The following is a 23,600-nucleotide window of genomic DNA, read 5'->3' on the forward strand; positions in this document are numbered from 1 at the left end:
ACACCTAAAAGTGATATTTACAAGTGTAACAAGTTGCCCTGGGAGGCAGCAGGTTCCTCCACAGCATAGGTCTTCAAGCAAAAGCTGGATGACCATTGTTGTTTATCATATTATATTTGTATCCCTAGCACCTAGAACTTATAAGATTGCTAAATAAATACTTGTTGACCAATTAAAAGGAAAAGTATTTATTAAGCTCTTGTTATGCAACAAATATGTATTAAGAACTGGGGATACAGGAGGAAAAGCAAGAGTCCTGTTCTCAAGGACTTTGGGGGAGACAATACATTCTTGTTTAGGAACAGATCTCATAACAGTGTGATTCTGAAATAAGCCAAGGAAACTATAATAAGACAGATCCTGTGTAGTATAGGAGATTCAGAGGGAAGGATCACCCAGATAATAACTTCTTGTCTATTTCACCCCCAAGATAGGTTTTGGGTAAGCAGAACATGTATAGTCTATTCTATTATGACTAGTACCATGTTTCCCCGATAATAAGACACTGTCTTATTAATTTTTTGGACAGAAAAACACCAGAGGGCTTATTTTCAGGGGAGGGCTTATTTTAATGAACATTGACAGCAATTTTAATAAACAGGTAAATGTGAACAAAAAAATTTACCTTTATTCAATAAGCAAATCACTGGGGAAGAACAGGATGACGCGCTCACTGCTGCAGCTCTGATTGGATGTAGCTCGGAACGCGGCGTGCGTTTCACGGGGGGGGGGGATGGTGCATACAGAGGGTACTGTAATGTAGCGTGTAGCGCAGGGGATCACCTTCACTACAGTAGCAATCTCAATAGGGCTTATTTTCGGGGGAGGGCTTATTTTAGAGGAATCTTACACAGTAGGGGGAGGGCTTATTTTCGGGATAGGTCTTATTATCGGGGAAACACGGTAAACAATTTCTTATGTGGCTGTCAAAAAAACATCAGCAGCATAGATCTGAAAACAAAACCCTCAAACTATGGAAAAATAAGAGGGGTTCTAAGAAAATAAATGTGTCTTTTCTACAGAAAACAACAGAGATATGCTACTTCCTAACAATGATGATGGGAAATATTATGGCTAAAGCTATGTTCAAGCTGAGTACAGAAAAGACAGAAATATCTGCTTACAACTTTCTATTATTAATTCAGCAAACAGAATTAAACACAGGTCTTGGCAAAATTGGTCTTTTGCATTCTCAGTCTCCCTTTCTTCCTGATAATATTATTCTCCCTGCTCCAAGTCTTTTTCCTTGTTTTTAACTCAAGACTCTTTATCAAAACAGAAAAGAATCTGATAACCAGATATTTAAATCTGCTGACTGATTATACCTTACAGATTATGAGAAGTTAATTGACTGGTACAAGTGGCAGAGCTGGCACCTGAATTCAAAATTACTAAATCCAATGCAGTTTTGGTTAAACTACACTGTTACTTCTCCCAAGTATTTGGGTTTTAGAACTTTTATAATTATTCTTGGAATGAAAAACTTTTTACTTTCCCTTAAAGGAATCTGAAGCATCACCAAGCATGTGGAACTATACTGTTTTGGGAAGAGACTTTCCTATTGTACATGGTACCACATTATTCCTATTTTTAAGGTTTAGTCCTTTATTTAATCTTCCTGAGGTGCTAAGAGTCAGTCTAGATAAACTGGTAACCCCTTGTTCCCCTTTCCTAAAAGTGTGACCAACTGCCATAGTTTCCTATCCAGAGGTACCCTTACCCCAACTCTTGAAATCTTGGGGACAAGGGATCCAAAGCCCATCTCACTCCATTTTTCCATGCACTACCACCCACTGACTCAGATGTCCCTCATCCCAGTCCACATTGAGGTGGCCATGTGGGCTCCCTGGGTAGTCCACAGTTGCAGGACCTATAGAGTTCCTATTGGTTCCAGTGTTTTTGAGCACCAATATACCAGGTGGAGAATCAAGGGCTGAATCTGGAAAGAGCAGAAGAGGCCTCTGACCTAAGTGACGGTGGGAGGAAAAGGAGTAGTAATAACAGTAACCACAAGTGATCCAGAATTAGATTCATATTTTTTGTCTTTATGAGACTAAGATATTTGACAGAAAGCTACTGACACTGATGCTTATTACAGATACAAGAGAATATTAAAAAATTTATTCTGCTGTTCAAAAATAATAATTATAGTCATTTATGTTAACTGTTTACTTTGTCTAATAACTTTGCAATGCTATGAATATCATATAGCTAGATTTATCTACGAAGATTTATGATTGGCCTTCATGAATTTGCTGCCCATGTAGAAAGGTTTACCTACAATCTTTTTTTTTTTTTTTAAAGCAATCGGGGTTAAGTAACTTGCTCAAGGTTACACGGCCAGTTATTTCTGGGTGTGGTGCTAAGTATCTGAGCCTGGATTTGATCCCCAGGTCATCCCGACACTGGAGCCAGTGCTCTTACTCACTGAGCCACCTGGCCACCCTGGTGTTACCTACAATCTTAAAAGATTTAGAGAAAGCTCTGATGAGTGGTCATAATTCATACTAACTTAAGATGCAGTGTATTTCTTTGCAGATGCAGATTGTATTTCTTTGGACAAATCTCTGCTCCCTGTTGAATTAATTTGAATTCATGTTGGATACTGATAGCTTACTACTTTTTCATTTAGCACTGTGTGTCTGGCCCTCAATTTGCGGCACAACTAGAACAGTTTAAAAGCGGGGGAAGGGAGATGGGGAGAAAATCTGGAACTTAAAATCTTATGAAAGTGAATGCTGAAAACTAAAAATAAGAAAATTTATTAAAAAAAAAAAAAGAAAGAGAAAAGGAATTGATGTAACCATGGCCAATCCTGACATTATGGAATCAGAGTTGCAGCAATTAGTATAGCTCATGATAAAAAGATCCTCAGTCATACTAGCTTCTTACAAGAAGTTCAAGGATTAGCCCTTTTAAGACATGGTATATACCTTACCAGGGCACTTCTTTGAGGTATTCTGAGTAATAAGGATATTCCCAAAATTTGGGATGGGAAAAGAGTTTGAGTTATGTGCATGAAGAAAACATTAAGACAAATTTTAAAATATCTAGGTTAAACCCAAAGGCATGAAGACACAAGGCAACAAAAGAAGCAGTTGGCAGGGATAGTCAATGTCCAAAGCACATCAGCAATAAAAAAAAGTTTTCTCTCACCAGCATGAGACAAAACCTTATCAAACTAGCATAGGTGGGCTGTCATTAGAACTATTCTCATTCACAATCCCATCATAGGATGAGGCATTAGATATATCCAACATGATGCAAGGAAACAAATCAAAATTCTGAAATAAAGCAGTGAGTATAATTTGGGCATATTAAAATCTGAGCTAGCCTGACTTTATTAAGCATCAAAATTATATCTAGACACTACTAAAAGATCAACCAATACTATTGCTAATATGTGAAAAATTTTGGTAGAATAATCAACATTTAAAAAATACATTTAGCTAATTTTAGTAATATTAACATTAACCTGTACCAAAGTATCTGATGGAAGCAAAAAAATGGCTACACCTTACAGCAGAGGTAAACAGTCAAGACTACATAAGCAAACTTCCTAAAAAAGTTGAAGCTAAACTCTTAAGAGGAGAATGCAGAGTTTGGGAGCAACCTCGGCTCCTAAACTAGTTGTCTGGGGTTAAATTCATTCACCAGCTAGCTCAGAGGACTCTTCAGGCAGGCTCAGGTTTTCAAGAGAAATTGGCACTTGGAAAGCTAAATAGAGGAAGACAACTATTTTTTTGTTTCTCCAGGGAGGTGATGGATATATAGGGTATGACATAGAAATCAAAGGGAGAGGGGAAAAAGTCCAACCCTAGGAAGGTCAGCAAGAATTTATTGATTCACTTACCACACAACGCAGCTCCAGAGAAAGAATCTTTCTCCTGTACAGCTGAGATCCCACTCAACTTATTATCTTCAGCTATCTGCCTTAGACTATTAAAATAAAGTTATCATTTTCCCAAGTTTTGGATATGTATGTTTCCTTCACTTTTGATCTTCATTGTAAAATCTTTTTGGGGGAGTGTACTTTACCATTCTGCAGCTTAAAGAGCTTAAATGAAATAACAATAAAATTGTTATTTCATAACACAATGGGAACAATAGTGCCCTAACTTCCTAGCAGTAAGCAAGTACCTCCCAAATCCCCAAACCTCAATTGTCTTTTCTCACCTTGTTAATTACTTGCTATTCTCTTCTCTCTACCATGTCACCTGGGAAAAGGCTTGGAGTCTATCTTTACGGATTCATTTGATCTGCCTTAGGTTCAACTGTTTTCAATATTATTGTTGTCCTAACCCCATAAACAGCAAATATATAAACAATCTTATGCTTGAAATGTGTTTTTTGATATAGGCAGATATTTTGCTATTGGTAAGCTATTCTGAATATATAATCAGTGAAGAAGATAACTTCAACTTCTGAGCTGCCATCTACGCCATTAAGTCTCAATGACGCAGTTCAAAATGGAGATGGTTTCCACCAGCAAAATAAGAATCCCAGGAAGTTAGTATATCTACATTCTTCTTGTTCCACGTTTGCTACCAACTATAATAATTAGTAGTTTGTATAATATAGTATCTACAAAATTTGTCAGTCACTAATAGTGACTGACAAACTACTATATAGAACATTATTAGGTACTGAATCAGCTGGCCATGACTTTCTATAATATTGTCAGAGAGAATGAAAAGTAAATTCAGCTACTGTTAACCAGAATGATGAAATAATGGCTAAAATTATGAATAACAACCAGAAGAGAATATAAAGACCAGTATATTATAGACCAGAAGGTCTATAAAGATGAGTCTCATGAAAGAAAGGTCTTGCAGTTCTTCACAGCTAGAAAAATCACAACTTAAGATAAGACAGAACCTATAACCTAAGATTTTGCAAAGGACCTTTTTCTTTTCAGACACATGAACAGTATTTCCTATTTTTATGCTTGTCATGACCACAGAAAAAGGTCTAGGTTGGTAGGCTGAAGGTATCTTTTCCCAAACAGATAATTGCTGTGTTATATGTTATATAAAATTTGTTAGTTGCCTTAAGGCTTAGCAGAAGAGGTGTTGGTGTGGAAGGAAAACCAAATCTAGACAATGAAGTCTAAATTAGTAAAACTACAAGAGAGGACGCTGAAGGGGATAAGGAAATTGATCTTGCTGGGTCAGAATGAGAATACGGTCGGTTGGAGGAATGGATAACTTTTTAAAAAGCTGTTCATCTGGAAAAGTTAATTCTTAAAAATCAGATACTACCCCAGTTAAGATTGGTGGGAACTTGTGTGAGGAATATTGGGTAGAATTTGGAGAAATGCTGGGAAGTATTTTAGTGTCCAAAATATTGTAGGATAAGAAAGTAGGGTATAACTAAGAAGATGAGTAATTTTAAAGTGGAACTATTGCCACAAAGAGAGGTATCTTGGGTTGAAAATGAAGAAGGTTATTTTAAAATGATGATTTTCTAATAAAGGAATATAATGTGGTGGGGGTTTTTTTGTTTGTTTTAAAGATAATTCTACTTTAGCAGGGGTTAAAAATACATGCTGAATTTCAATGATCACAGTAAAAAATACATTAATCATCTGTCCAATTTGTTTTTTGGATTCCTGAAAATGATAGAAAATGTTTCCCCATTCGATTTAAAATATTTGTGTAATGAAAAAATTTAGGGAGTCAGCTGAGACAAGAAAATAGGGACAGAGATGATCGTATGGTGAAATAAACTAGAATTTAGAAAAGTCACAAAAGCTTTAATGATTTCTTTAGGATATAACCAAGAGCATCATTGGAAAATTCAAGAATTCAAGAAAATATCACTATGACACAGCATGAAGACACTAAAATAGTTATTGAAATTCCCATAGGCTTTTGTATCTGTGAAAGATAAACCATTTCTCAAAAATTAAGCATTTCTACTGTAAATTATTTTAATTTTAGATAAAATAAGAAAAATTAGTAATAGAGGAAGATCTGAAGGGATGCATAAATAAAATGTTCACCATTTTAATTAAGAGTTTAAAGAGGGGCAGCTATGTGGCACAGTGAATGGAGCACTGGATCTGGAGGCAGGAGGACCTGAGTTCAAATCCAGTCTCAAGACACTTGACACACTTACTAGCTGTGTAACCTTGGGCAAGTCACTTAACCTCACCTTGCCTCCCCCCCCTACCCCCCAAAGAGCTGAAGCAATGGGATTAACATTCACTATAAGAAAGAGATTATTCAGGCTAGTAGAAAGGATTGTACTGAGACTGCCCATTCCAGCAATTCACTATCAGGCCATTCAGCTAATATCCCTTTTAATGGTTTATTAGTTTTCAATGATGAAAACTTGGCAGATGCAAATTAGAGCCACCACCATATGGCAATATGCATTTATCTAGTGCCTCAGATTCACAACAATCCTGTGTGCCTTCCAAAAAGGCAACACAAGGTTTTAATGATGCTGGAATAAGGAAAGTTTCAAAGGATGGTAATTTTGCAGGCACACATCTATGTTGATCAAAGAAAAACAGGATCTATTTGCTATTAAGAAGGTTAATTACTGGGGGCAGAGTCAAGATGGCAGAGTAGAAACAAGACCTCCGAGCACCTTCCCCAATCCATGTAAAAGGGGACTCTGAACAAACTTTGGAGCTGCAGAACCCACAAAATGACGCAGAGAAGCTAACCTCCGGCTGAGGACAGCCCGGCTGGCAGGAATTGGCCAGTGCAGCGCTCTGGGAGCTGAGCCCAGCTCCACACCGAGGTTTTAGCCCCAGGGTGGGCCTGACCAACCCCCAGATGGAGGGACTCCAGATCAGCAGCAGCTGTGGCTGTCTCTGGAATTATCAACATACAGATGTGAGAGGTCAGTGGAGTGCGGACTTTGGGACCCAGTAGTTGGGAGTGCATGGGCTTTTGCCCCTGGGGCTAGAAGCTGCTGAGGGCTGCAGTGCAGCTACATGGCAGCTTCAGCTCCTGACCTGCAGAGTGTAGGGGGACCAAACAACCAGTGTGAGGGGTAACTGCGCTTGCTTTAACCTGCTTGGATCTGGATTGCAGTCTAGGGTGGAGGTCCTGAGGTGTGTGACCAGCTTGCCAGAGTGTGTGGAGGCTTCAGCAAGGGCACCCAACTAATACCTCCGGCAGCTGAGAAAACCCCAGTATTTGGGACGAAAACTCCCTTGTCTGGTGGCAGAATCCTAGTGTGGCAAAAAACCCAGGGGTCAAGTGACTGAGTGGCAACATGACCAGGCAAAGGAAGCAAAACAAACTGAAGAATCCAACATCAGACTGCTATTTGGGGGGACAAAAAGCATCAAAGCATGGAACAGGAGGAAGACAGTGAAGTCAGAACTCTTGCACCAAAAGCTTCAAAGGAAAATACGAGCTGGTTACAGGCCATAAAGGACCTTAAGAAGCAGATAAGAGAAGTGGAGGAAAAATTGGGAAGAGAAATGAGAACGATGCAAGAAAATTACGAAATAAGAGTCAACAGCCTGACTGAAGAAAATAACACCTTAAAAAACAAACTAACTCAAATGGCAAAAGGGGAGAAGAATGCCTTAAAAAGTTGAATTTGCCAGATGGAAAAAGAATCTCAAAAGCTCACCGAGGAGAATCATTCCTTCCAAATTAGATTGGAGCAAATGGAAGCTAATGACTTTATGAGAAATCAAGATGCTATTAAACAGATCCAAACAAATGAAAGAATAGAAGGGAATGTGAAATATCTCATTGGAAAAACCACTGACTTGGAAAATAGATCCAGGAGAGATAATAAAAAATTATTGGACTACCTGAAAGCCATGATCAGAGAAAGAACCTAGAAATCATCCTCCAAGAAATTCTCAAGGAAAACTGCCCTGATGTTTTAGAACCAGAGGGCAAAATAGAGCTTGAAAGAATTCACCGATCACCCTCTGAAAAAGATCCCAAAAAGAAAACTCCTAGGAATATTATAGCCAGGTTTCAAATTCCCAGATCAAGGAGAGAATATTACAAGCAGTCAGGAAGAAACAATTTGAATATTGTGGAAACAAAATCAGGATAACTCAAGATCTGGAAGCTTCTACACTGAGGGATTGAAGGGCTTGGAATATGATATTCCGGGAGGGCAAATGAGTTGGGATTAAAACCAAGAATCACCTACCCAGCAAAACTGAGTATCATGTTTCCGGGGAAAATATGGTCACTCAGTGGAATAGAGGACTTTCAAAGCATTCTTGATGAAAAAAACAAGAGTTGAATAGAAAAACTGACAGGGAAAAGAAATCATAAGCCACTTATCAAAGTTGAACTATTAACATTCCTACATGGAAAAATGATAATTTTAACTGATGAAACTTTTCTCAGTATGAAAATAGTTGAAGGGAACAGAAATATATATATGTGTGTGTGTTTGTGTCTGTGTGTGTATATGTACATATATATACATATATATGTCTATAGTGGAGGATCTACAGGCGTATGAATACATATGTGAATGTGTTTATATATATTTACAGGTATACATAGATAGAGGGCACAGGACCAATTTAATAGGAAGGGATGATACTTAAAAGGTGAAATTAAGAGGTAAGAGAGGAATACAATGAGAGGAGATGGGGAGAGACAGAATGGGGTAAACTATCTCATATAGAAGAGGCAAGGGAAAATGGTTACAATGGAGGGGAAGAACAGGATGGCAAAAGGGAATGGGTCAACCTTATTCTCATTGAATTTGGCTTGGGGAGGGAATGACATACACACTAAATGGGGTATCTCACCCTACAGGAGAGTAGGGGGGAAGGGGATGAGAATGATAGAAGGGAGGGCAGGCTGGGTGGGAGGGAAGTTGGAAGCACTCACTTTTGAAAAGGGATCAAAGTAGAGAATAGAACAAGTGGGTGGTGGGAGAGGAGAGAGGGAAATATAGTCAGTTTTTTACAATATTATCTACTATGTTAATGTTTTGCATTAGCTACACATGTACAACATATACTGAACTGCTTATCTTCCCAGTAAGGGTGAGTGACAAGGGAGGAAGAGAATGAATCTGGAATTCAAAGTTTTAAAATCAAATGTTTAAAATTACATATATATACTATTATTAATACTATTTTACATGTAATTGGGAGATAAGATATACAGGCACTGGGGCATAGAGATCCACCATGCCCTACTGGAAAAGTCGAAGGGGGTATGGGAGAAGATATGGGAGAGAGCAGACTGGAGGAAGGGATATCCTGTGGGACTGCTATTTTGGGGTGGTAGGTAGGGGAAAAAAAGGGAGAAAATATGTAACTCAAAATCTGGCAGAAATGAATGATGTAAATCAGAAGTTAATAAAGCATTTGAAAAAAAAGGTTACTTATCTATGATGTATTAACATTAAAATTTCTTGAGGGAATTCAAATGCTGTGAAGAGATGAGCTAAGGAAAACAAGTTATACCATAGCCCCACAAATTTCTGTCTTATGTGGTTATAATATCACTATTTCCAGATTCAATTGTTCACTGAACATCAGTCCAAACATCAATTATTTCAGTAAAAGAGATTAGTATTGCTTAAATGCTAGAACAAAATTAAATAACTCGTATATATATAAATGAAGTAACTCATGTATATGTATATATATGTATATAAATAACTGACAGCATGAAATGCCAAAATCAGTAAAAATTAAGCTAAGTATAATATATAAATCTACTTATTAACTAATTCTTCTAGTTTAGTACATAGGGTTGCTGAATTGCATTTTTCCTAAAATTTTTCTAGCATAAAACGGAGTAGGGTACCTCTTCAAAAGATGTCTATACTGATTTTTTTTTTTTAAGTTAGCCTTTCTAAATGTTTCCCCTGCTATTTCTATAACATGGACTCTCTTAAAAGAAATTCTTACCAAACTGGAAAGATGTATTCTTAAAATTCTAAAAATCTCTTAAATGGTAAAGCAATAAGTAACAACTGAAGACTTTCTCTTTCAATGGTAAGACTGCAACAAATAAAGTAGTGAACCTGAAAATAACTAGATGAGTTAACAGCATCTGTTAGTACATACTTCACCTTTTCTTTTGTGAAGGACAATTTGGAAGAGATGTGAAGTGTCTGCATACTACTGCTATTGAACTGATTTACCTAACTATTTCTTCAAATAAAATCATATCAACAACGTTGAAAGCAATGACCAAAGATGTTAAGTACAGAATGTATTTAAGAACAAATAACTATTTTTTGTAATCTGGTTAAAGTCATAGTAGATGAATGTCAGGTAAAGTCTCCCATAGAAGACCAAATCCATGTTTATTATTACATCACAGCTAAAAGCTTAAAAAAAAAAAAAACCAAAAACCCAAACCACACATGCCATCTGAGCAATCAACCCGTCTCTTAAAAGAAGTAAAACTTGAATAGTCAAAACCTGTCTTTTAAAATTTCCATGGACTTTCATGGCTAGAAGACCAACAAGACTGAAATCTTGCCAATTCCCTGGTCCAAAGAAACGTGAGTTGAACAGGTGCAACATCTTTAGAAAGTTCATAAATCTTACAAATTTAACTGTCAAGTGAATAACTGTGAACTGAATAGTTTGCCAGCATATTCTGCCAAAGTCACCCAATATTTGGGGATCAGATGGTTCCCAGTCCTTTATCCAGACAGGACCTTGCTGTAGGATTGAAGGCTTGTTTCCCTTACAAAGCTTCACCTAGGAAAATCACTATTTTCTTCTTTAACCTTTTACTTTCTACACGAGGCAGGAAGATGTGCCCAAGTTTCCTTTCCATGCTAATAAAAAAAGAGATGGTAAAGATATCTTAATTCATCCTTTTACAAAGATGTCATCATGCTCCACCACTATCCTTTTTCAGTAAAGTGGCTGGTTATGATGAGCATTAATTTGCATTTTCCTTGACAATATTTATCTGATGAAAACCTTAAAATCTATGAAATTCATAGTGGTTCTCTTCACTTCAAATATAGAGGGGATATGAGGGCCAGGCCTGTTTCCATAAGAAAACTATATAGCATATTATTCACAAAGCTTCAGGCCTCATCACTGGCAAATAAATATGGGTATTCCATATCTACTAAATATTTCTTTTAAATTTAATCTGAAAATATAGCAATCAGTACACAAACATGTCAAAGGCAAAATTTCCAAATGAATGTGTGTATAGAGGTGCATTTCTGGAATTGGAAAATCACAACCAAGAGCATCCAAAAATGAATCCTAGAATGGAAGGAAATGAAATAGGTGGGTAGGGAAAAGTTCAACTTATAAAAATATAAAACAAGAATGCAGAAGAGAAGGTATTAAAACCAGAAACTAGTGGTTCCTGTAAGCAGTTAACTCTTTCCCACCTGTTTGTGTGCATGATCATAGGAGTTGATGTGGTTGTCGAACTCCTGATGTTTCTGATATTGCTTGTCACAGAGTTCACAGTAAAAGTTAGCTCGAAGGTCTTCTAGGGCTTTGGCAATGGCCTTTTCTTTATCAACATAATCCTATAATAGTAAGAAAAATAAAATTGATTAAACTTAAATTAAAAAGAACACAACTGAAGGGGGAAATGTTTTTTCATCAACACCCTGGATTCCCCAAAAGCTCACTTAAGAGAACAATTAGGCAATATAAAATCTGTGCAACTGAACCAACAGATATCTTCATATAAACTGTTATTCAAAAGGATTTGATATGCAGACATTCTCAGAGAAAAGCATTATTACAAAAGTTCACAGTGCTAAGAACAGGTAACTAAGGCCCCTTAGCTAAAGACTATCCAGCTTTAATAATGTGTTTGGTTAATAAAACTTTTGATCAAAAAAGTGAGCCTGACAACTCAAGATCACTTCAGGAAAAGTAGTTTACATTTTCAAATCACATTCCAGGCAGTTAATCTATGTAAACCACAAACCAAAGAAGTTTCAGCCATGAAGGATACAGTGAGTTCCATGAATTTTTTGCAAAGAAGGTCTTCCTATGATGTAAACTATAGTTGACTACAAGGAAACACTGTAAACTGAAACAGTTTTGAACTCAATATTGGACTTCTGTAATATAATGAACATGGAACAAAGGAGAAGATATACGTTCTATTCTTTCCTCTTCTGACACAATATTTAAAGTATATCTTATAAAGACTGACTTAACATGACTTACATTTATAAGTCATGATACCTTAAATAGGTGAGAACAAGTCTCAATCAATCAAAATACCAAAGACTATGTATGAAAAATATTTGAATGTCATTTGATAAAGAGAAATGATGATAAAGGAGACTATTCTAATTGGATATGGGATTTTATCATGCCTTCTGAATACTATATAAAAGCACTGAGTTATCTAGGATAGAAAGCTTTTCCAGAAATTGGAGCATGTGACTTCCAAGTATACCTCTAAGGAGGAACTGTCACAGGGTAGGGAGGAAGCCTCAATTATAATAAAGTCTCCTCCTCCCCCTTTCCCAAAAGACCTTCCAATTTTCAAGGGTCTAAAGTATGTTGGGACTTCACATCTGTGTCCTAAAAGACATCTGGGAGTAGTCACCCTGTTTCTTGAAAGGGCAGGTCATAATAGTTCAGAAGATGACTGCTAGCCAGTACATTATTCATATCCTGGCTTTTGCAACTCCTGCCCTTCCTGGTTTGTCTTCATTCTCTTTGTCTTTTTTCAGGCAAACAACTGATCAATGGCATAAGCTTGCTGTTGTTCAGCCGTTCAATGGTGTTTGATTCTTTGTAACCACTGCACACAAATACTGTCCATGTGATTTTCTTGGTAAAAATACTAAAGTGGTTTGCCATTTCCCCGCCCAGGGATTAAAGGCAAACATTAAGTGACTTGCCCAGGGTCACACAGCTATTAAGTACCTGAGGTCACATTTGATTTCAGATGTTCCTGACTCCAGGCCCAACAATTCAATCCACTGAGCCACCTAGCTGACCAATTAAAGAATATGAGAGCGGAAAAAGTATATATTGTCACTTGACAGTAGCACTATAAAAATGTTGAATTTAGATAAGAATGAAACAGACTTTGTTAGTGGTACTTCCCTCCCACAATAAGTACTTAATTGACCTCTTTGATTAAAATTTTTAGTAGCTAGGGCTATCTTTTCCATATTCAAATTTTCCCACAAAAATTATATACACAGTAAATGTGAAATAATCAACCATGAGTTAGTTAGTACCTGAATTTCTTGTAATTCCCTCTTTATAAGCTTCAGTTTTCCTGACATTTATCTGGATTCATCTAAGACAAAATCTGTGATAACTGAAAAAAATAAAAGCTGAAAACATTCTTCCTGCCTGACTTTTGGGGTTTTACTTATAAGGACCAGCCAAGCCCCCATGACATGGCTGAGAGCTGGCTGCAGGATCAGGGTTAGATGTCCTACATTTAACAGGGCATAAGCAATTCCCTCAGTCTCTGAGTGGCAGGTTAGAGACAGGACTGATTTAGAGGCTTATGCTTCCTGGTGGATGCTATGAAAGTTAAGACTTCTTGTACGACCATTTATAAGGCAACACAAGAGGGTAAGAGAGAAGCAGTGTGATATAGTGAAAAGAACACTGGTAATCTGGATTTAAAGGCTGATTCCTGGATTAGTTAGCTCTATGTGAACTTGGACAAGTCACTTCTCTACTACTTTAAATATTTTAACTACTTGTGAATGGAGAGACACTAGTCTTAAGGTTAACTAGACCACAATGCAACACCAAAACAGTAACAAAAATTCTCTTTAACCCCTGGATATTTTCATGAAATGTGCTCAAACTAGTATATCTTCTGGCAAATAAAGGAAATGTGTAGTACTTATTTTCCACAAATGGTAGCTGACTTTTTGAGACCAAAGTCTTAGGTCAGGGTATAAAATTCCATTCCATTTCAAAATAGTCTTGAGACTATTGATATTTAGGACTAATAAGTAATTTACAAATAATCTGTACAGCTGGAGCATCTACATCAATGCGATTACAGATCCATCAAGTGTCAAAATGATTTAAAAGTTTTTTTTTCAGCAATTCCTATATAGCAAGAAGGCTATGGGTATGTTGTGGGGTTTACCCCTTTATACTACCCCTCCCTCCCCCAACACATGCAATTAGCATCTGTGTAAAATTCTTTACCAAATCTGACAAGGTCGTAACTCCATACATTTCTGCTGTAAGCTGACATCATATAAATCACTAATAATATTCCAATCAACTGTCTGGAAGGCTGAAACATAGTGGTTAGAGCAGTACAGTATCTTCAGGAGGCAAATAGTATCTGATGGCTGCTCTAAGTGAGTCTAAATGACAAGGCTTTCTGTTACTCCCCATATCAGCCTCTGCCTCTTCCCCCCATCTTTAATATAACACTTCCAATGAGCTAGGGGTAGAAGAATTCCCTGCCCCCCCACCTTCAAAAAAATAACTAGAATGTATTTTGTTGGGCCATAAGTTAAAAACCAAAGCAGAGGTGATAACTTAGAACACAACACTAACAAGATCCAGTGATCCATATGGATCTAATAAGAATACAATCAGGTTCCCAAAGGAGCCTTAGAAGCAACAGAAGTCCTAAGGTGTCAAGATCTTATGATGTGTCTCAGCAATGAACACAAAATTGATATTATCATAAACTGCTCCTCTTCATTAAAAAAAATAAGTAATCTTGACATTTACCCTGGAGATTCCATACACAGACTATATTAATCAAGTACCTTGTACTTTTGCCTCAGCTCTTCTGTGTCTTCTTTTTCTACTTCTAGGACACGCCTCCGTTCGGTAGCATCTTCAGCATAATCAAGCTTAACAAGAACAGATTCAGATTAGTTTTACAATCCTGATATGATCCAGTTAGCCTAAAAAGTGTTGCATTATGAAATACAATACTTTTGTAAAAAATTTCTGCAAATCTTACTTTAACTGTCTCCCACTTTGTCACCTCACAGAGAAAATGGCATGCAAAACCGTTCATTAATCCCTCCATGGTAGTGGTTCCCAGCAGGCAAATCCATTGCCAGTAATGAACTTCACTTTATGGAAATACAGGTCTCAATGCCAAAGAATTAAGAGTGGATGTGGAAAAGATTTCAGGTAATGAAATGTAGGGAACCAGGGGTAATGTTCCTTTCTAGAAGGGAAAGACTTTTACAATAAGAGAAAATTTTAAGACAAGTAACGCTGCCTATGGGAAAAATACTATACTACTCAGAAACTTCAGGATCCTTGTACTCTGCCACAGAATTGTGATCATGGGTAAATTTACAAACCTCTCTGTGACTCAGGTTCCCCAAAGATAAAACTAGTTATTAAATCATCTGCTTCCCTTTAAGGAATCATAGTATAAAATGTTATGAAACATTTTTTTTAATTCAAAGAAAAAGCACTATACAATTAACTTAATTGCTACCACTCCATCTTCTATGAGTATTTTTATATCTTTATCTATACTCGAGTTAACATAACTTAGGTCACATATTTCATAAGACAATGGACAGGCAAGATCAGCTTACCTCCATCTCCATTCGACCCATACCCATGACATCATACTTGACAACGATAGGAATGGGATCTGTTCTCCCTGAAACAGGAACACATAAGCAGGTGAGGCACATAGCCAAGTCAACAGCTCACTTTACACAGTGGGTTTGGGTGGTTAGAGATCTTGCCTTGGAGTGCAGAGACCAGAAAGCTACAGTGAACCAAACACAAGCCATTCTCACAGCTTACATCCAAACCCACTTCTTTCAGCTCAAACTCAACCATCCTTGCCTAACCTAACAACCTGGGATTCACAGGACACTAACCACTCTAGCAAAAATAGATTGGTGGTTAGGTTAAAATACTACACTACATACTGGCAGCAGTATTTAAAGCTTTTTTCCTTTAACTTAAAAGATCCTCCCATCAAAAACAAGTCATTCATATTCTATACTAACAACCCCTTCTCCTGCCCATAGCCATTTCAACTTATATAAACATAAAAGTATATTGTTTATGGAAATATGGCTTGGCAATTAAATAAGAGGTAGTATAAAAAATTAAATGAGGTGGATGCCCTTAGATAGCCAAAAATGATTTCATTCATAAACTGGAACTTTCTAAAGTAGTAATGCTATTTTCTCATTTCCCAGATTGATTGTGGCAATCGGTAAGCTGTGAAAAGGACTAGTTGCGAAGAAAATTGACTTTAAACTAATCAAACTAGGCTGAAATTTGTTTTTATGTATCTTTAATCCACTCATAACCAGCCAAACAAAGCAAAATGGGGCAGACAAGCACTTTACTACCACAGCTGTTTTACATCACAACTTGCGCTGTTTATTGTGATGTAAGCCCACTTGAAAAGAGGACTTACCTTATCCGTAGTATACCTTGAGTGAAAAAACACAATGTTTACTTCCCTCATCTTTTACACTCAGGCTGGTGTAAAAAACTGCTTTGTTATACACACATATACATATTATACCTTTGGGCCAAAAAAAAAAAATCAACTTTATCAGGCCAACAATGAGGCATTTAAAAAAAAATCAACAAATGCCATGACCTTGCTTGAATCTTGGACTCTGGGTGACAAGGATTAAGTTTTTTCAAACCACCATGCAACAGTTTATGAAATTTGTATTCAACTGATCTGTATTTATAGGGTTAACTTTTGTCTTCAGGCAGTGGTAAAAATCCAGGAGTTTACCTAAGCATCACTAAAAACCAACTGTTACTTTTAGCAACAAACAGAAAAATTAATTGGGGCAATTGAAATTTCAGATTTTAAAAACAACAACAATAACAAAAAAAACCCAACCACCTCATGACAGGAAAGAAAAAAGGTTTCTGGAGTATAGCTTCCATTTGGATTCTTTCAAAGACTGTCAGTTAAACAAAAACAAACAAAAAAAGGGGGGGGGGGAAGAAAAACAAACAAAAAGGAAAAACCCCAAAAAAACAAAATCAAAACACCTCATTACTACCTTGTGCCCAATGGTATAATAAAATAAGCAGTGACTGCAATCTTTAGCAAAAGGACCAAATTAAAGACAGGTTATAAAAATGACGTCCTTAAGTGCAATATCACTTTCAAAATGTCTCAAACAGGGATTTACTGGTAAAGTCAGAGAAATTAATGGAATAATTGAAAAAAAAATCAAAAGAATTCAATTTTATTTTCTACTTTTTTATCTTAAGCTTTGTTTGTGCAAGAATGAAGACTTTTGGCACTGATTCAATAACTATGTAAACCCCTGTACATAAACACTGCATCAGTATTTTTGCCTTCTAAGGCAGTCAAAGTTTGTTTCAATTTATTTATTTGAAAATTGCAGTAGCAAGTGCTAGCGCCCATGATGTTGTGGGGTAAATCAAGTTTGAACAATATTAGAATTTTATGTTTTAAATGATTTTTTTTTTTGTGGCAGTTCTATCACAAACAGATACATCCCTTCTTAGCATTACCCTTTAATGAACAGGGATCAGACAAGTTGCATAAAGGAAAGGAAAGGAAAATGAAAGAGACCAAGCAGAGGGATGAAGGCTACAACAGAGAAAGTAAGCCTAACATATTGGTGCACTGATGACAAAAAGGAGTAATTCAGTCTGAAAATAAAAAATTACCACTGCTAAGTTTACCATCACCACAACAAGTCCAGGATCATAATGCTGTAAGAAAGAAACACCATTTGTTAGGCAGAAACCATTAGGGTGGAAAACAGGCCTTCTAGGAGGCTGACAGGATGGGTTAAAGTTAACAGTTGGACTTCTCCCCTCCCACTACTTCAGGGTGGGGCTGGGGAAGAAAACTGTCATCACCAAATAGTTTTCACAATAGTTACACCAGGATTTGGGATTTCGTACTATTTCTTGGTAACATGTACAGGTCCTCCTGCTTTAAATTACAAAACTGGGGATAGAACAGGGGAGGAGGAGAAAAGTACTGGCTAATTTAAAACACTAAAACCAACTGAAGCGAGAGTAAATAGGTAATGACTTTTTGTCTGGTTATATTTCTTATCTACTTTGGTTTGAAATGATGTTTGGTATGGATTTTGGATAGCTTTCATAACTTCACAAGATTCAACACTCACTCTACTCTGGTAGGAAACTAGACTTCTGGGCTTATAAGCGACTGGCAATCATTTATTTAGTTCTAGCTTTCCATGGTCTCTTCTCTACTCAAAGATTATTCAGCTAGATATAATTTGGGGTCCCAAAAGTCAGTGCTTTAGGAGTCAGAGAGTGGTATAGCCAATCCAAATCAATGGAAGACAAATTCTAAAGAAAAAAGTTTTTAAATGTGTAGAATTTTTAAGGGTCTACCCTAGAAAAGACCTAAGTTTAACCTCTGATTTTCATATCTTAGATAGTCAAATAGCATTCCAGTTCTGTTGTGAATGAATAACACTCTTTTCATCATTTCCTTTGAGCTTTGTTTCTTCATAAGGAAGCCTTTCCAAGCGCGAACAACACTGAACAAAGCTAACCTTTGCTGCAGACCAAAAACTCTAGAGAGTAGGGCCTAAAAGCTACTAGATTTACAATGTCTACTCAAAAAGTTAAATCATAGAAAGTAAATAACTAGAGTTTTAAAAAACAAACCAAAGAGCCAAATGTAATTTCTTTCCAATATTAAGCAGGCTCTAGACCAAGTAAAAATCCTAGGAGAAGTCATTATTCAATCATTCTCAGAAAAGGTACAGAGAATATATTTACTGTTATTTATCAAGTGTGCTGAAAAACACCCAATGGTAGTAGATACAGGGCTGAAGTCCTGAACTCTGCATGGTCCAGGCAACTTTGTAAGACTATAAATTAACAGATGAGAATATAGAAAGGAACGACTTCCCCAGAGATATAGGTGGTAAACACTCCTCATTTTAGCATTGTGGTCTTTAATAGAAAGCTTTCTTCTATCTCTTAAAAGGTCACAAGTCCAGAGACTGGTCATTGCTATTCACCAACAGTGGCATTCTTGCTGTTTCTCATTTAATAACATTCCATTTCCCAAATTCCTTGCCCTGTCTGTCTCCTATGCCAGCAATGCCTTCCCTCCTGGCATTCTTCAAGGCTGCTCGAAATCCCACTTTCTCCAAGAAGCCTCTTCCAGCCACTAAGTTACTAAAACTTGTCATCTGAGATTACCTTCAAAATACCCTGTGTATCTATCTCTTCTGTACATAGTTGTTTGTATGCTGTCTCCTTCAAAAGAATGTGAGCTCCTTGATGGCAAAAACAGTATTTTATTTAGCACAGTGACGGGCACATGGTGAACACTTTATAAATTAATAAATGCTTGCTGACTGCCTTACAAGGAGTTCCCTATACTAATGAAAATTTTAAAAATGATTTATATATCCATTGTGATTTTTATTTTTTTATTTTTAAAGCAATTAGGGTTAAGTAACTTGCTCAAGGTTACATGGCCAGTTATTTCTGGGTGTAGTGCTAAGTATCAGAGCCCAGATTCGATCCCAGGTCATCTCAACTCTGGGGCCAGTGCTCTTACTCACTGAGCCACCTGGCTGCCCCTAAGCAATTGGGGTTAAGTAACTTGCTCAAGGTTACACAGCCAGGTGTTTCTGGGTGGGTGCTAAGTGTCTGAGCCTGGATTTGATCTCAGGTCATCCTGACTCTAGGGCCAGTGCTCTTATTCACTGTGCTACCTGGCCACCCCTCCATCCATTGTGATTTTTAGACAAAAAGGTTACTGCCTGGAATAAGTTAATTTGCTTGACTTGACAAAAAAGGGGTGAGGCACAGAGGTGGCAATAAAATGTAAATGTGTTATTCTATGGAAAACTCAACCTTTTAAAAATTAAAAATAACTCAAGAGGAAGGGGATATCTCAACTATTTCCTGTGTTTCCAAGGGGGCTATTTCAGAACCAAAATATATCTAATGTTTCTCTTCCCCCCCTCTAGGGTGAAGCACTAAATATTATTCAGTTTAAAAAGTAAATAGTAATGGTGCTCAAGATCTACAATATACTTGACAATTTTTCCAATAATAAAACTAAATGGAAAAATTGAGGTTTAAAATCTACCAATCATATTGGCAATGACAAAGCAAGTCCTGAAAAGTAAAATTAAAAAATATATATTTTAAGTTTATATCGAGCAACTCAGTTCTTTGGCTCCCTTTTCTCCAATACTCTTTGATAGCTCAATTTTTACTTCTATGCCAATGACTCCCAAAAGTTGTATCTCTAGAGTCAACCTCTCTCTCAAACTTCCTGTATTTCCAAATACCTATTAGATATTCTCTCTCTACATATATTACTGTTACTTCAACATGTCCTGACCAACTCAAAGCCAGTTAGTTCCTCTCCCTTTTTTACTTGTTAATAGCACTATCATTCATTTCATCAGTTAATTCCAAGGTTTTGGACTATAGTCCTTTCCTCCTCACCTACAATGTTAATAGTCAAATCAACTAGATTCCCACTAAATGTTTATTTCACCTATTGCTATCACACTAATTTAGCTTCCTTTATTTAAATTACTGCAAGAGCCTCAAAACGCTTCTCAATACCTTCATTTTGTCCCCTCCTCCTCATTTCAACCATCCCATGGACAGCTGCCAAAATAATCTCTTTGATGGTTCTGATCATGCTAATTAATGCTGCTGTATTCCCCATGGTCCCAAATGTCCAATGACTTCAGATCACCTACCAAATAAAATACAATACAAAAACCTTTAGGATTCAAGGTCCTCTACAATTTGGCTCTGGCTTGGCTTTTCAGTCATATCTACTACTTTATGTGGCAGATCTTATGCTTCAAACAGAAGTGTTCATTGTTCTTCAAAGTCAGAGTCAAAGTGCCCTGCCTCTATGACAGCTTATTCCATTCTTCTCTCCCTCTCAGTTATGCCTATACAATTTCTTTTTTCCCCAAGGCTCAGCTCAAATACTATACCTTCCTTATTCTTCTTCCTTACCCCCTCAGTAGAAGTAATATTTCCTTCCTATTTATATAATACTTGTATTGAATAGGTCTAGTAACCTACAATGTAAATACCATGAGAAAAGGGACTAAGTCTTTGTTTTTCTATGTATTCCCTACAATAGGGCAGAGCTAGGTGGTACAGGGTCTGAAGTCAATAAGACTCATTTGCATGAGTTCAAATCTGGTCTCAGACACTTACTAGCTATGTGACCATGTAACCCTGTTTGCCTGTTTCCTCATCTGTAAAATGAGCTGGAAAAGGAAATGGCAAACTAGTTCAGTGTCTCTGCCAAGAAAGCCTTAAATAGGATCATGAAAAATCAGACATGACAGAATATCATTCCCTTCACTACATAACAGTGTTCTACATGTAATAGGTGTTTCATGAATATCTGTTGACGCAATTAATTTTTTTGGAGACTGTAGCAGAAGACTTCATAGACAGAGCCACCTGGTTGAGTACTACTTCCTCCTAAAAACATTTGCTGGTATGACAATTTGGGGGGGGATAATTTTAAGATTTTTTTTTAATTACCTTGAGCTCAAGATGAGGGAAATTATATTGTTTGGGAAAACCAACTAAACTTCAAACATACAGTGCTTCATTAAATTTTATCTACTTAGTGCTAAAAAGTTGGGGGATGCATTCTGTAAGCAAGATTAAGGGAAAGAGAATATATGTTTGAGCTTCCAAATTTTTCCACAATGGATAAAAATCTATAATGCATTGGAAAATCTGTGACTAATGACAAGTCTGTTCAGTACCTACTGATTATTACATATGTCAGTTAAAAATAAAAGAGCTAATTAAGAAATGTGCAGATGGACTTCATAATAACCTGGAGAATTATATAAACTGAGGCTGAGTGAGGGGAGCAGAACCAGGAGAATTTTGTACACAATTACAGACACACTGTATCTGTGATGACTAATTTTGATAGACTAGGCTTTTCTCAGCAATACAAGGTTATAAGACAACTCCCAAGGACTCATGATGGAAAAGGCTATCCACATCTAGAGAAAATTACGGAGTCTGAATGCATATTGAAGCAAACTACTTGTTCTCTCTCTTTTTTGTTTTGTTTCTTCTTCCTCACTGTTCATTCCACTGGTTATAATTCTTCTTTACAACTTAACTAATGTTTAATGTGAAGGTATGTGTGGAATCTATATCGGATTGTATGCCGCCATACAGGGGAGGGAAGTAGAGAAAGAGGGAGAGAAAATGTGGAACTCAAAAACTTGTGGAACTGAATGTTGTAAATTAAAAAGTAAATAATTTTTTTAAAGGGGGGGGCCTAGTTCTACCTAGTTGGAAGGTATCAACTAGGTTTAAAAATTAGGCTATATTTATACAACGTTTAATGATTATAAAACTTTTTCATTATCTCATCGGAGAGTCTAACCTTTAAATCTGAAGACCTGAATTTAACTTCCTTTACGACTAGTGTGTCAATACAAGGGGACTTTTGTTACTTCCAGTCTCTGCCTTTTCTAGTCCACACAACCTGCAGCAAAGTGAATTTCCTAAAGCATGATACATATCATTCTACTATTCAACAAACCCCAGTGGCTCTTTACTATCTTTAAAATCAAATATAACATCCTTTGTTTGCCATTTAAAGCTTTTAACAAACTGGCTCCAATCTTGCTTGTCCATGCTCTCTTCAATCCAACCAAACTAGTTTTGTTGATACTCACATTTCTATGCCTTTGTGCAGGCTTACCCCTCCATTCCTATAAATCACTTCTTCATGTTTAACCTCTTGGAATCCTAAGTTTGCTTCGGAATTAAGTTCAAACAACATTTTCTACAGGTGGAATATCCTGATCCTCAAAGCTACTACCAGAATTACCATATATTTATTTTGTTTTATTTCTAGCTGCTTGCCTGTGTACAAACTCAATGTAACCTTGGTTCTGAACACATAGTCTGGTGCACTTTGCACTGCATATGCCCCCAGGCCATGCACACCAACTAAATGTGAAAAGAGGTCACCAACTGGAAAAGTTTTAGAAGCCCTAGAGTCTAACCTTCTCTGAGAACCAAATAATTAAATATCTAGTCTAAGGAAACACAGGTAACAAGTAGTAGAGGTAGGTTTCAAATCCATGTCTTTTAATTGGAAATCCAGTGCTCTTCTCCCTACATCAAACTACACAGAACCAGAATGTAAGAAACCAGGACTCTAGTCCTTACACTGTCACTGTAAGGTGTCAAAAAACCTTCAGCGCCTCAGTTTTCTCATCTGTAAAATTAAAGTGTTGGACTAACTGAACTCTAAGAAACAGTAGAGTTCTAAAATTCCATTTTGTGAAAACATTTTCGAAAAAAGAGGTTTAGATGTTAGCCAATCTAGCACTGGATGTTGAAATATCCACACCAGGAAGCTAATGCCAACTAGGAATTACAGTTTGAGTGCAAAGAGCAATGGAAAGTCCTCGCTCTTTTGGCTTACTACTTTTGTTGCGTTGGGCTGGTTACCTGGCCTCTCTGACACAGTTTCCTAATCTGCAAAATATGTATATTGATACCTCTTTTGCCCTATTCATGAGGCTGTTGTGACAAATAACAATGTGTATGTGAAAATCCTGTGTAAACTATAAAGCATCGAATACCTCACCTCTCTCTTTGGTTCCCTAGCATATATTAAGTCTTCCCATTTTGTAAGATCCTATAGAGCAAACCCTAAAACTTCTTG

General features: G+C 36.8%; 1 protein-coding gene across 8 annotated transcripts in view; it reads right to left on the minus strand.

The window, feature by feature from the left end:
• The window catches only part of GPATCH8 (G-patch domain containing 8), a 119,078-nt gene that overhangs the window by 13,873 nt on the left and 81,605 nt on the right, over positions 1-23,600 (minus strand). For 4 of the 8 annotated variants that reach the window (XM_069076125.1, XM_069076126.1, XM_069076128.1 and 1 more), the window contains 4 exons: positions 17,570-17,614; positions 15,475-15,542; positions 14,680-14,766; positions 11,332-11,475 (listed from right to left, as the gene is read on the minus strand). In XM_069076125.1, coding sequence (XP_068932226.1) covers positions 11,332-11,475; positions 14,680-14,766; positions 15,475-15,501 — 258 coding nt within the window. In that variant the 5' untranslated portion in view covers positions 15,502-15,542; positions 17,570-17,614. The remainder of the gene's footprint in view (positions 1-11,331; positions 11,476-14,679; positions 14,767-15,474; positions 15,543-17,569; positions 17,615-23,600) is intronic. The other 4 variants (XM_069076130.1, XM_069076127.1, XM_069076124.1 and 1 more) reach the window with 1 other exon arrangement.

This window comes from Petaurus breviceps, unplaced genomic scaffold (assembly GCF_028583685.1).
Source record: "Petaurus breviceps papuanus isolate PSGF00001 unplaced genomic scaffold, PetGlider_PUasm1.0 90925, whole genome shotgun sequence".
In the NCBI taxonomy this organism is placed as follows: Eukaryota; Metazoa; Chordata; class Mammalia; order Diprotodontia; family Petauridae; genus Petaurus; species Petaurus breviceps.